Here is a 14,249-nt window from a genome sequence, read left to right as displayed (position 1 = left end):
TCAGTATGCTCGATCCACTCATTTGTCCCCGTACCGTGCTAAGTACCCTGCGTACGTACTCGGACGGTCTCAAAGCGCCTCGCCTGCAGCAGCACCTAGCAGCACTCGTTCGCCGGCGGAACTCCCCGAACAGGTCGTAAACAGTTCGTAACACACCTGATGGAACACCCGCTTCCCGCCCCGCGTACGCCCCATTCTTCAACCTGCTATACTTGACGAACAATGGACGTACTGTGCTGACAACGGGACGCAGGCTTCTCGCCCTAGCCATTTTCAGCAGATATCACTTGGCTCGGTAAAGTCCAACGAAGCTTCGCGCTCTGATGTCGAATTGGTGGCTACACATCCCGACACCGGACCCTCTCTTCCCTGGATCGCAGCCCGCTCGTCCGGGCCTGGGGTGGAAGCGCAACGGACGTTCGCCCCCGATGGTCCCGGCACCCCGCGCGGGGCGCCACGCATGCGCTCAATCCCCAGCTCTCCAGCTCGATATCTGCATTGTATCATCGCTGGTGAAACGTCGAGCCAGCCGCCTGCGGTCAGCCGCTCCTTGCCGCCCTCCGGGGCATTTGTGTAGCTGACGCTTCCCCCCCCCCCCCCCCCCCCCCCCGTGTCGAGAACCCACTCTGATCGCGTAGATTTAGCTTGTGTACTGTACGCCTACCATAGGGCTCTGCCCTCGAGGACGTTAAACAAGGACGACAAAAAAAAGAAGAAAAAAGCCGCTCCTTGCGGTCGTGGACGTCCCAGCTGGCGCGGCGCGAGTCGTCGCCGGTCGGGTCTGCCAGGGTCTGCGGCACCTGCAGTGGCGCGACGCGCGGTGCTTGAACATCCAACGAGAACGACGACGGCATTCGAGATTGCTCAGTCGGTGGCATCCATGAATATGTCCTCAGCGCCTCCGCAGTCCCAGCCTTCCGCCGATCCTCGCCAACGACCCGCGAACACGGTTCGCAGAGACCGTGCCCACGGAGGGCGACGAACGGAGCACAACAGCGAGTGACGAGCTTCGTCCCCAAAATGTCGAGCCCACGGTGCTCGACGGCGTTATTATCGCACGTCACCGGCCTTCCAGAACGACGCCGTCCAAGCTTGCCGACCCGCGAGGCTCTTGTGGTCGCGAAACACGATGTTCTTGGGGGGTTCCGCAGTCACGCCCGCACGCACAGAGCCGACGCCAGACGTGCATGCACGACCCAAGGCACGCGCACCCCGCGGCCGACGTCGGGAAACACCACTTTCTATTGAATATTGAACTCCCGGCGTGAGGCGGGCCAAGCGAGAGCACAACGCTCGAATGTGATGCACTCGAGGATGCGTTCTTTCGCGGCGCAGGCGTCTGGGCCCAAGTCTGGGCCTAGTCCGACGGTACATACGCGGCGGGCCCCGCCCCTCGCTCTCAATCCGGGCGACCGCGGCGGGCGGCGGCGGGCGCGGGTCCTGGCAACCCGCCGTCACGACTACCGACCGGCCGCCGGGTTTTAAGCTCCCAATAACCTCGCGTCGCGCTTCCCTGGTCCCCAGCTGTCTCCGGTCGACGTTGAATATTGAATATTGAAACGCGGACGGACCCGCGCGCGGACCGTCGACCGTGGCGAGCGTGACCGGGGAAAGCGCGACCGGGGCGCACGACGCGTCGCGAGCGTCCGTGACCGCGTCGCCGAGGAATCGAATGCGAAGTCCCGACCCGGTGCGGAGGGAGCGTCAGCACGTCGCGAGCCGACGGGCACGAAGCGCCTGCGAACACCCGCTTGCAACGTCTGGTCGCGTGCAGAGGCTTTCGCCGGGGGGCGCGCAAGCTCCGGACCCTCGCCACGGCGCACGCGCGCTCGGGTGCGCGCGTCGAGGCGTCGCGCGAACGTTCTCCGTCGAAGCCGCGGTGCAGCCGGGGCTTCGCGCGTCCTGTTCTGCGAGTGCGCGTGGCCGGTCACCTCGGAGCGAAGGCGCGCACAGAGTCGCCACTGCTATCGGCTGCCGACTGAGACGTCTTTCACCAGCTCCCGCCCGATCCCGAGCACGCGGGCTCGCCGCCTTCGAGGCGCCGAGCGCGTGCGTTTGCGAGGTGGCGGCGCGTCGTGGAACGTCTGCCTCGAACCCCGACGCGGCGCCTGCGCAGAATCGTGGCGGGTGCAGCCGCCTGGCTAGTAGACGGGCGATGAATGTTTGCATCCCGTCCCATTTCACCGAACACTTGAGGCTCGGAGCGCGCGCGTTGGGGAGTATGTGCTTGTGTTTTACACAGATGTGTCTGATGGGGTTGGTACTGGCGTCTGTTCATGTGTGGATAAGTGGCATCTCCTAGCCAGATCTGCGTCCGCACAGCAGACCGTAGACCACGCAGGTGCGGAACGCGCATAGGAGAAGTTCCATGTGCGTCTCGATCGCAGACGCTTGCACCGCGAACACGAGACGCGAATCGAGTTGCAGTGGCGGTCCCTCTACGTCTCATTTCTGTCCTGTTCACAGCAATCCCTATGCGCATCCTCCTTCACGGTCCGCGCGGTCCGCACGAGGAGAGCCCTGTGCTCGAGGAGTCCGCCCGAGCCCGTTCCCCGTTATCACTTGCGAGGATTGCCGCGGCGCACCACCCGCTCCGGTGCGCGCCAGTGCTCCGCACGCACCCTGTCCGTCGCACGCATGTCGACGTCGCCATCAGTGAAAAGGAGGACGGCGCAACCGCAGGGGACGACGGACCGTAGCACTGCCAGCCCTCTCTCCGGCGCACTCGCAGTCCGGAGTGAATTCGCATTTCCTGTGGCCGCAATTGTCGACGATGGAGATCTCCCGGCCCACTGCGCGCTGATGCGCGCCCGCCGGGGTTTGCTCTTCGTATCCCCGCGGGGCCGCGCCAGCCGGCGATTGTTCAAAGGCTCGCGGGCGCACATCATCATGGACATCGTCGTCAAGCACGTCGCGGGCTCGGAGCGGGCTAGCCCCCGCTCTGCAGCTCGCCCGCTGAATCCAATGCTCTAAATGGGCGGGGACGGTTAGCGCCCGCGCCGCGGGCAGCGCGGCGAAACGCACCTGCAACTTTGGGTGCTCAGGGTCGTCGCGACGGCGCGACGGCGCGACATTGACGATGATGCAGCGCAGGTGCGGGGGAGGTCGGAGGGTGACAGGCTCATCACCCCCACGATCCGTCTGCGGCGGCGAGTGAGGGTTAGTGCGCGACACCCAGGATGATGGGCCAATGGACGTAAGAGCAGACAGAAAGTAGTAACGTTGGGGCTCGCCGAGCGCGACGCCGAGCCCACCGAACCCCCGTCCGAACGCGTCGCGCATGACGCACACCGTCCTCTTTCGGGTACGTGTGGGTAGCGTTGCATACATGTAAGTAGGCGCCACGAAGCGTTTGCGATGACTGAGCGCGAGCGTCGTCGCCGTCAGCAAACCGCGCGGTCCTCCTGCCTGCTGCTTCACTCACCCAACTTTACTTCGGTGAAGCAGCATGCCGACTGTGCGCTGCCGCGCGTACGTACCCCGCCATCCCGTGCCCGTCCACGCAGGCTGGGCAGACGTACAGACGTGGCGCGCGGCAGCAGCTCGGCACGCAGTGCGCAAAAGGACTGCGGAGACTCACCCAGAGTTCTCACGCGCGCATTGGCTAGGCAACGGCGACGCGGGCGCAGGGCAGCGTGCGCGCGTGCCTCGTGGGTGGTCGGGCGTGCCTGCCCCCCGGGTGCTCGCGGCGGGTGGTGTGGTGGGATTCGGCGGTATGGAGGCCTGCAGCGGAGGTGAGGTGCGGAGGAGCAGCAGCCGCGGCGTTTTCGACGTCCGGGGGGACCACGCGCGCGAGGGTGGCAGGCGTGCGAAGCATGGCCGGGCGGGCGGACGGGCGGCGGCGGCGGCGGGTCCGGGGCCGGGCACGGCGCGGGGAAGACGAGCGTGACTCGCCCGGACTCGGACTCGGGCTCGGAGTCGGCGAGAACTCGAGGCGCATCGGGCTGCCTTTTCGGGGTAGAGTGCACGAGCATCGATTCGACGGCGATGCTCTCCGGTATCATGATCGTGATGCCTGCGGACGGGGAAAGGGCGTGCTGGGCGAGGCTAGGACGAGACGAGTACTGCATGATGCGGTCGGGGGTACGCGACGAAATTCGAGATTGCAGGGGCGGAGGCTGAGGGAGGAGGGAGGCGGCGCTGGAAGGAGTGTGCAGTGTGCACCGGACGGGGAGCGCTGAGGATATCTCGGACGTGGGAGGGAGGCTGGCCGGGCCGGGGACAGGGGCGCGAGCACAATTATGGGCGTGTGGACGACGACTGAATCGGGCCCAGGGGCGGCGAAGCGCGTGCGTTGAACTGAAACCTGGCCTCAGTCAGAGATCTGAGATTAGTTGCGCCGACGGGCTTGCTCTTCGAGAACGCCTGCCCGGCTCGCTGCCCGCACTGCGCAGGCCACCCCAGCCCCGCCGGCGTCCGCTGCCCGCCCCGCCCCGCGCGCCGTGCACTCCCCGCCTCCCGTGTTCGAGCGTCCGAGGGTGGTGGGGGCGGGTGGACGGAGACGCGCTGAGGCGGATCGACGATGAGCGCGGGCGAGGGTGGACGGCCATGCGGGGTGACAGATTCCGGTGCACTGGAGAATTACATAATATGGGAAGCAGCGAACCGTTGTGGCGGGGGAAGAAAGCCGCCGGGTACGCTGCCGAACTTGGCATCCCGGTCGGCCAGCGCCAGAGCCCCGTTCGCGACGGAGCCCTCTCCTCTGCACTCATGGCCCTTATCGCCTTATAAGTCCCCCAGCCCTCTCCCGCCCTCCCCGCCCTCCCCACCCCGACGCTCCAGCATGCAGGTCCCCGTCCATCCCTCCTCCTTCGTCCTCGGTCAGCCCATGTCTCCCATCTCCTGGCCCCGCAAGCTTCCCAAGCCGACGCACATCAGCGTGAACGTACGTTCCCTCCCTCCTCATGCTTTCGCGCTCGCGCTCATCCTCCCCAGACGGCGCGCCGGCCCGCCTCTGCGGACTCAACCTGCACCGTCTCTTCCACCTCGTCCTCCAACTCCCCCACCACCCCGCTCCCCTCCCCCCTCCCTCGCCCCGAGGCCGATGTTCAGCGCGCGGTCTCGCGCCTGCTCAGCCTCACCAAGCAGCTCCAGGACGTTCTCGCTCTCTGGTCCCACGAATCTGCCTCGGACTCGGACGTCAGCGACGCGTTCATGCTCGTCACGAGTCAGTTCGACTCGACGGCGCATGCGTTCTGGAGGATGGGTGTCGACATGAGGTCAGTTTCCTGTCTCCTGCATTTTTTCGCTCCCTTTTTCTTTTGTTCCCTACCCTTCAATACCATTTGTTTTCCCTTCCCCCCCTTCTCTGTTCGTCTTCCCGCACCACTACCTGCCTATCCTGGGCTCGTGACGCACAGTAAGTCGCGCCGTACCCGCGCTCCCCGGCGACTCGGGCTGCGGTGCCTGGCGCTCCATTCACAAACCTGACGCTCCGCATGCCGATTGGTCCGTGTCTCTCCAGCCTTTTCCCCGCGGTCCCCTTATCTTCTCAACCCTATACACTTCCGGCATCTTGTGTTCCTATTTCATCCACTCCTCGTGGAATGGCCTCACTCATTGTGTTTCCCGATATAGTGACCTCTTCGACGTGCCCTCTACACTCCGGACCCTACTTGAGGGTCTCCTCGCTGAGGAGCCATCTCCAACGGTCCTTGCGCGCTACTCTCCCAAGATCCGCTCCATGCTCGTCGGTCTCCTCCGCGGTCTCCAGGCAAAGCAGGCGCCGTACTGGGCCGCCGTCGCCCGCGCAAAAGAAAGCGCGCGCTATTCGATGGTCGGCAGTTAAACCGCCTGCGGACCCGCTCTCTCCGTGGAGGACAGGATCCAAGGACAGGTCCCCCGCCTCGTCTCCACACCACACCCACTCAGTTCGGACTTGGAACAATTGCCCGCAGTCTATGCGGGACGAATACCCGCTGTACCACCATCCCGACCACCATATCGCCGCTCGACATCGTCTTGCCAACAGCCTCCGATGTATTACTAGCATGCCCCGGATCGCCTGGGACAACGACAGGGATATGCCCGCGCGGCGTCGCGCCCACGAGTCAGGACTTCCACGTCCATTACGACCACGCGGCGCGACACACCCGCGCGCATACTTTACCGCCCTCGCCGTAATCGCTCGTGTCCGTTACCGTTCACAGCTCGCGCGCTGCGGTGTCGGCGGTGCCGTCACACCCCCACGTCCCCACTCTGCCCCCGCGCCGCCCGTTCTCGAGTTGTGCTATTGCTTTCTGCTCCATTTGTCTCATCTTGCATCTCTCTCGCCCCGCATTCACACACGTAGCATTACCTCATTCTTGCAGTTCGCCGTCGCAACATCTGTCTCATTTCGGTTCCCAACATTGTTTCTGTACCATCTACCTTAGACTCTCGTACGGTCGACCGCCGTAATGGCTTCTTACACGTAGACCCCACACCCTCCTTAGTCGCGCCTCTCGCCGGTAGAAATGACGCTCGCCTTGCTTTGTCTCCCTACATATGCTAGATGCAACGCAGCCGCTTTTTCCACACTTCTTCTGCACGCTGCCACCCGTTGTCGAGGACGCTTTCTGCTTGCTTGCCTGCCCTTTCTGTTCGCTGTGCCCCCACTATCCTTGCATTCGTTCACCCAATTCGTCGGAGGTGTCGCCGGCCTCTCCGCCCCCCAGCGGGCCCGGAGGGAACGGCGATGTCGGCCTTGTCTGTAAATAGCGTGTACCCCTCGGACTTGCCTCTGTAACGCCCCCTCGCTCATGCCCCCCACCCCCTCCCACATCCTCGCCCCCGCCAGTCGCGCACACCACGGACTCACAGCAGCCTACGTAGCACCGCGGCTTTGAAGCCGGCGCCCGAAATACAGACGCACATGGCCGTTATCCCTTCGTCCCCCACCCATGCGTGCGCCGTCCACGTGCCCAGCAGATACCTGAACAGTCCCAGTGGACCTGCCATACGACGCGCGGTCTCAGGTTCGCGAGCCACAGAAGCCTCCCAGCGATCGGTCTCGGGCTGGGTCCTGGGGACGAAATTTTCAGTTTATCCGCGGGGAATATTCTAATTTCTGGGGGACCGCACGTCGTTCCCTGGAACGCGTCGTGCGTGCGGGCCGCCACGTCCTCATGAGCTGCCGAACCGTGACGCGTAGTACGGAGTGCGTGCGCGTGTGCGAGGCTTTTATTCCGGTCGGTGTTTGGTCGGGGGCGGGACTCACGGCTCAGTCGCGATCGGAGCGACGGCGCGCGACGAGTTCTAGTCCAGCCGCATGCATATTCTAGGACACGGCGCGGACGCGTGACGGTTGAAAAGGGTCGGCGGAGAGCTTCCTCGTAGACGTACGAGCGGACGTCTGGATATCCGACCGCACGCGCACGCGGCGGGCGCTATGTGTGGGTGGCCTGGAATTCCTGTACGGCCGCGCCTTCCAAGTGCTCAAGTGTTTTTCCAGCATGCTACGTACGTGCAGTACTAGAAACCATCTACGCGCCCTGCCGCGTCTTCCGTGCCCTCTGGTGCGTGCGCGCGCTCCAGGCTCATTTCCGTGCGGTGTGGTCCATTCCACCGTCGCCGTCTTCCAAGTATGCGCACATACCCGCGCAGTACTAGTGACGTTCAATAGGACTTCGTACTAGTTCTGCGGCACCGCTTCGCGGCTTCACCGCCTCCCCCGGCTTTCGCGGGCACCTTGCAGCAGAAAACAAGCCCCTGAGGACACCTAGCTAGGCGCGCGCGCCCATCTCCACAAAGCACTCGGAAGAGAACAAGCGCGCGCGCGCGCGTCGGCGCCTCCGCGACCGCAATACAGCACGGTGAGTTCGCGGTCGCGCTCTGGCCGCGTTCCCGCCCCGCCCCTTCTCGAGTGTGGACCCCCGAGGCGAACATGAATGGCGAAAGGCGAGCCGAGGCGGCGCGCACCCGCTCTCCCACCTTCAAACGCTGACGGGACGGAGGTTCGAGCTCGGGACATCGCCTGCGGGATCCTCGCGCTGGTCGAGTTCCACTGACGACGCCACGGTGCGCCGTCGCCGATCGCGCCGGCCGCGGGGCTCGCTCGTTCGTCGACGATCGGCCGTCGCACGGAGTCCGCGGGCCCTGTGCGCGGGTCGGCGCGTGGTGCGGCGCGGCGCCGGTCAGCGTTTGGCGCCACCTACTTACTGGCGTTCAGTTGTCGACTTTCGAGATCCGTGGTTCGTGTGGTTACACTCTGTGTCGTCGGGTGGCGCACACATGGGAGTGTGTGTGTGTGCCATCCACCTACGGATATGTGCAGGCCCTGCCCCTCTGCATACTGCTAACTCTGTGGAGTGTGTACCTTGCGTTTCCGGCTGCCCCAGCTCTTGCTGTGCTGGTACTTGCATACCTGCGGCGCGCGCTCGCCGAGGCGGCGGCCCGAGAGCACACCGGTGCGTCAGCCACGGTGAGGTAGTGCTGCGAGCAGGGCCTGGAGGGGACTTGGCCTTGGGAACGCACACCAAGCTAGTCCGAGTCCCCAGAGTGCGCAGCACGCTGCGCTGCGTAAAAGCGTCGGGTGCGCGAGCCCGCGTGCGGACGCCCACTGAAGCGCTTATATACGGGAGCGATGTCGGCGAGCCTCCGAGGTCAAGTAAGCAAGTTCTCGAGCCTTGGGCCACTCGCAGCTAATCAGGATGTGCACATCGCGCGCCGCGCCGCGCGGCGAACGCTCTCTCGTCCGGAAGTTCACAATTAAGACACCGCACGCGAGTGGGAGGGGGAGGGAGCCCCGTCGCCGCGGAAGAGCCTCGGAGCGTGCGTTGCCATCCGCGTTCAGGCGATGTGGGACCCAAGGCTGGTGTCTCGCCGCTATCTCGCGAGAGGGCGGGATCGAGGCACCGACTCGCGCGCACGATTTGCTGGCGAGTTCAATATTCAATATTCAATATCAATGGGAGCCGCAGGCTTGGCAGCCTCTGGGGGGAGGCACCGGCCCGTGGCCGTCTCGGTCTCGCGCGGACGCTCAAAGTTCAACAGGCCGACCGCAGACCACAGAACGCTGCACGCGGCCAACTGCGTCGCGCGTCCATGCATTGCTCGTGACCGTCGACCTGATCAAGTACTCAAGGCGGCCACGAGCAAGTCACCAGTACGTACGCACCCCGCTTGCCCATCGCGCGGGGTGAGATCTTGAGGGCCGCGCGGCGCGGCGCGGCGGCGTCGCGCCTCGGGCTCGGGCTCGCCGCGGCCGCGCGTACCTCGCGGGCCCGGGACTCCCCCCCGCTAGCGCCGCAAGTGCAATCTACGCGCCCGTCCGATCCCGCGCCCCCCCCATCTCCCATCTCTGATCTCTGGACATGGGCCTGGTCGCGGATTCTGCCATCTGCGCATGACCCTCCGGGAGCGGGATGACGGCAGCGTCGGCGGGGGGAGCGTGATGGCGCGCGCAGTACATACATAGAACTGAGAAGGCCGACGATACGGCGTGCGGGTGCGGGTGTGGGTGTGGGTGTGGGGGCGAGACGACATTGATCAGACGGACGCGCGCGTACGTCGAGCCGCGAGCTAGTCCGTTCCGAGGCGCGAGTGTCTAAGAGCCGGCGGAGGACGGGGCTCGGGAGTCGGCGTCGGCGGAGACGTCGAGCACGGGCTGGGCGCGGGCTTCTGTGGACACCGTGGTGCGAGCTCAAGAATGGGCCGCGGGTGCGCAGACTGAGACGAGCGGGCTCTGTGGTCTGGACGAAGCGAGGCCCCTGCCGGCTTCGCGTGCACACAACGACTCTTCAAGCTTCAGTATCCGGATTGTGCGCAGGCGCTCCGAGACGAACGTCGCGCGCGGGGCCTGCGCACTAACCGCGCCCGCGCCCATCTGGCATCCGGCTCGCCAGAGACCGTTGACAGACTACTACTTGGATAGTGGACACCGAGCCACGTCTGCGCACGAAGTGCGCCCGCGACACGTTCTGGCCCTCCGTCTCCCGCACGCCGCGCAGACGTGCGCTGCTGCTGCTGCTGCGGCCGCGCCGCCGCCGTTCTTGCCCCTGGGGAGCGCGAAGCAGCGTAGGAACCGCGGCCGAACGCGGCGAGTCGCGGTGGGGTGCCCCCGCGCCGGTCGCACGGGTGTCGAGGCGGGCGCGCTCACGCGGTCTGCCGCGGCCTGCCGGGGGGGGAGCGCGAGAGCCGGGTGGGTGGAGAGTAGCCGCGAGGACGTACTGTGGACGTAGGCGTGGGCCAGGCAGGGAAGCCGTGATGTCGATGTCTGGTCCGGGCGACGCCGCGCGCCGGCCGTTCATTGTCCAGTGGGCCCGAAGCCTTCGTGAACCCGGTCCGTCCGCGTGAGGCGCGACGAGCCTCTGCACGGCCACGGACGGACGGGGGCAGCTGGAGACGGCGCGAGCCGGAGGTGCCCGACAGACGTCGTCGCCGGCGCGCGCCGCATGCTTTTGACAAGCTGCTTGGGAATGGAAGGCAGACGAGCACCCGCGTTGGTGCGGCTCGGGTGTGTTGCCATTTTTGAAGGGACAATAACGTACGCAACGTACTTACGCCGACGACCATCGGTTCGTGGGGCGTACGAGGTCCGGCGCGAACGCCGCATTGCGACTGTCGTCTGACGGAGATTGCTGACGGTCGAGCCCGAAGGGCGTGGGCGGACTGCAGGGAGCTGTGCTGGGCCTGGATGACTTTATCCTCATTGCCTACTTGCCGGATCCCGAACGAGCACCACGTGCGTCTGACTCCTCGGTATTCAACCTCTGTGGCATGTGCGCAGCACCATATAAACCGCCCGCAGCCAACAACTCAGCGCTCTGCCCTCGAGGGCGTTGAACGAGGACGACCAAAAAAAAAGAACACAGTTCGAACAGTATGAGTCCTCACCGCAGATTTCGGGGACGGGGGGTGTCTCCAGAACGCAGCGGTTCTTCACAGACCCTTGACAGATCCTTGGATCAGATTCCGGTATCTAGGAACGTCAGCATAATGAAAAGATCCTTGGCGGAGTCTAGACACATCCTTGTCCCCAGGGAAGGAATATGAAGCCATGAGTCGTTGGTTGGGCGGACTGCGTTCGCCACGCCACGTTCTCGCAGCTCCGACGTCCACAGAACCCGAAGTGTGGTAGACCGCCTTGTACTCGCGCAGCACGCACGGCGATGCCCGCAGGCCAAGTTCGCGACGTCTGACCGAAGGCCTATCAATCTATTGACGGTCGCACAGCAGCGGCGGTGCGAACGGACACGTCAGCGCGGGATCGAGGAGGGTTCAGAAGCCCGTACGTACGTACCACGCAGAAGCCCGCTGGGGGCGGACGTGCCGCCGGCTCGCGAGCCACGGGGACGCGGCGGCGAGCGCGACGTGGGAGCCGCGAAGGCGGGCGCAGGTCAGGAATCAGCTGCGAGGGCGTGGGCGAGGCCGAGCAGAACGTCGGGGGCACGGCGGCGAGAGAAGGACGAGGGTCGAAGGTGATGCGTTGGTGATGCGCTGATTGAACGTTGTGTCGGCGAGGGCACGCCGAGTGCAGGTCGAAGAAGTACATAGGAACGTTAACTGAACGCTTGAACGGCCGTCGAGCTGCGGACTCCGGAGACGGCGGTGAGCTGGACGGTGAGGGGGCTTCTCGTGCGCAGACGGCTGCGGCGCAATGTGTTCGTGTGCCACGTGTCTTCTCGCATCTGTACATACCGCGGGTCTTGAAGCAGCTGTGGGGCTGCGCCTAGATTTTTTGTCATAATCCGAAGTTTGGGTGATGAATGCATGACTGTGAGATACTCTCTCAGGCCTCGCGAATTTGGACATTACCCAACCAGGTGCGGTAATTCGGGTCGTGTGCAGGAACAAGCCAAATCTCTGACGTCACTCTTGCAATATGGAGTTGACTCTGCTGGGAAGCGCGAGTAACGCTGCACTAGAACTTTTGAGACATCCGGACGTTGGAATCATATGCCAACAAGAGGGGCGAGTCATAGCCCCAGCCAGCTATCTGGATACCAGGACTCGGAGCGAGTCCGAGTGAGTCAAACGCGCGTCGGGCCAAGCACTCACCTGCTTGACAGCAGTCAATTCAATGCAGCCCCCGTCCTCGAGGCACGATGTCGACAACTCGCGTCCGCGCATGCTGTGCAGCTCTCCGGACGCCGAGGCACCGGGGAGCCCCGAGGACGAGAACACGCAGCGTAGAGCGCAAGACGACTCGACGAGCACCGTGCCCGCGGCCGGCGCTGGCTGACCCGCTTATCGTCTCCTCCGCGGAGACCGGACGCGCCTTCGGTGTCCTCCGTGTGGCGAGGTGCGCTCCAGAGCGTCGTCTTCGATAAATAAAGGCAACGTCACGAATCGCCGGCCCGGAAAGGCAGGGCGCGGAGCGATGGCAAGAACATGGAGAGTGCCCGCCGTTCCTGGACGACGTGAACGAGCCAAGCGGTGGCAGGCTGCCAGCAGGCTATAGTGCGCCCGCTTGCTGAGTCTCCGGTGCTGCTTCGCCCGCTTGCGCTCGGACTCCGGAGTGCGCGTGCGTGCGTTGGAAGACTTTAGGGGCGTTCTGGAAGCCGGGAAGCCGGGAGCGAGGTGGGCTCCATGGCGTGCCGCCCGTGAAACTCTAGCTCCAAGTGGCTTGTTGAGGGCGCGGCGGAGCGCGCGAGGTCACGTTCTAAGTGGGGGTGGGGGGGGAGACACTAGCCCGGCCTCGCACGACGCAGAAACCCCGGCCAGGAATCTAGAAGGTCCGGTGAAACATGGTGTGTCTTGGAGAAGGGCGAGAAGGACGGCCGGGACGTGGAGGACGACATATAAGCTCGGAGGGCTCTGCGCCGGCCGGGCCTCCACCGGCCGATGCTGCTGCCCCGACGGATCGATGGTGCCAGCCGCCGGCCGGGCGGCGAGGCGGAGGGTGTCACTCCGGGGTTGTGACGCGCGGGGCTGGGCCGTGAAGCCGGCCGACGAGGTTCCTCGCGGCGTTTGGCGGAGGTACATAAGGTGCTCACGAGCTCGGGCAAGGCACGCCATACCCCGTGTCCGTTGTTCATCATCCTCTTGTGCATAGAGGTGTACATACCCTGATCCGAACACGATGAGGCCGAGATGGCCTAAAACCGTAGATGATGCGCACTGCCCACAGCGCGGATACCGGAGCGGGCACGGGCCGAGGAGTCTTCGGTCCTGCTTGGGGCGCAACAGAAGTTCATGCAGGCTTCCAGCCCGACGTCAGGCCAGGGACGGCGGGGCAGATAGACAGGCACATCTCGAGCGGAAATCCGAACGAGGCACCTGGCACCCGTCCTCGATGGTGATGGGAGCGTGCTCAGCGCGGCAGGTGGGCTCCGACTTGGAAGGTCGTCTGGGTGCGACCGAGATCTGGAAGGCCGTGGGCAAGTTCGGGGGGATCGGAAGGGTGCGCCGAGGGGCAACGCACGGAGGCTGTGCTGAGTGTAGAGGGCTGGAGATCCGAGTGAGAGAGAGACAGGACTTCTGATAGGTTATATGTTGCGTGGCTAAAGGTTGGTTGCGTCAGGACTCAAGCGTTCGGCCACCGTCTGGAAATGACGGTCTGTTGAGCCCCATTCCAGTACAACATACGACTCCGACGGAAAAATCTCCCGTCCATGGTGGCACAGACACGGCATCTGATAGTGCGCCTGACGACGGCCCTGACAGAGCCTAGTGCACCGAGTCGCCCGAACGCCCCCTCTTCATAACGCCGCGAGCCGCCGAAGAGGCTATAAATGACATTGAACGCTTGCCTATGGAAGATCAGGCGGGCCACACTTGCGAATGATAGGACGCTAAACAGTTGAAAGTAAGCCATGCACGTTGCACTCACTCTCATGCGCTGAGCTGACTGATTTGTTGAGAGAAGCACGGCGAACGGATATGGGCATTCAGCCACAGGTCATGTTGTGCGTGGAAGTAATGGCGACATGTCGCCGGCTCGCCTCCATGCCGAAGCGTTCAGACTGCAGCCTGCCTATAGAGAAGCACGTTTTGGATGGCACGTCGATATGTAATCGGATGGCCGAATAACATTCAAAGACCAGGGCAAGTTTCACAACGCTGCTGCGAATCGTAACCATGTGAGAAATGCTACAACACAGCGAGATGAAACTGAACATACAACAGACGCTTGAACGAAACACGTCTTGTTCGCGTGCCCGCCGGCATGTCAACCACAGCGAGGTGCAAAGCTGGGATCCGGGATCCGAGCGTGCACGGTCATAAGACGGAGCGGTGAATGGCAGTGGTGCGTGGTCCACAGGGCGCGCCACTCGCGCGATTGAAGCGGGAGCAAAAATGTCGCGGCGGGCGGAGCAAAAGAACAC

At 64.4% G+C, this 14,249-nt stretch overlaps 1 protein-coding gene across 1 annotated transcript; it reads left to right on the top strand.

Moving 5' to 3' along the window:
• Positions 1-4,783: 4,783 nt before the first annotated feature.
• BXZ73DRAFT_91752 (uncharacterized protein) lies at positions 4,784-5,788 on the top strand (the record flags this gene model as incomplete). Its single annotated transcript, XM_048026095.1, has 3 exons — positions 4,784-4,885; positions 4,936-5,219; positions 5,578-5,788. The coding sequence occupies 3 exons, from the start codon at positions 4,784-4,786 to the stop codon at positions 5,786-5,788; spliced, it is 597 nt and encodes a 198-aa protein (XP_047874879.1).
• Positions 5,789-14,249: the final 8,461 nt, after the last annotated feature.

The sequence above is a fragment of the Epithele typhae genome, assembly GCF_022376455.1.
Source record: "Epithele typhae strain CBS 203.58 chromosome Unknown BXZ73scaffold_50, whole genome shotgun sequence".
NCBI lineage: Eukaryota > Fungi > Basidiomycota > Agaricomycetes > Polyporales > Epitheliaceae > Epithele > Epithele typhae.
The sequence above is the reverse complement of the archived record's forward strand: the minus strand, read 5'-3'. Positions and strand labels throughout refer to the sequence as shown.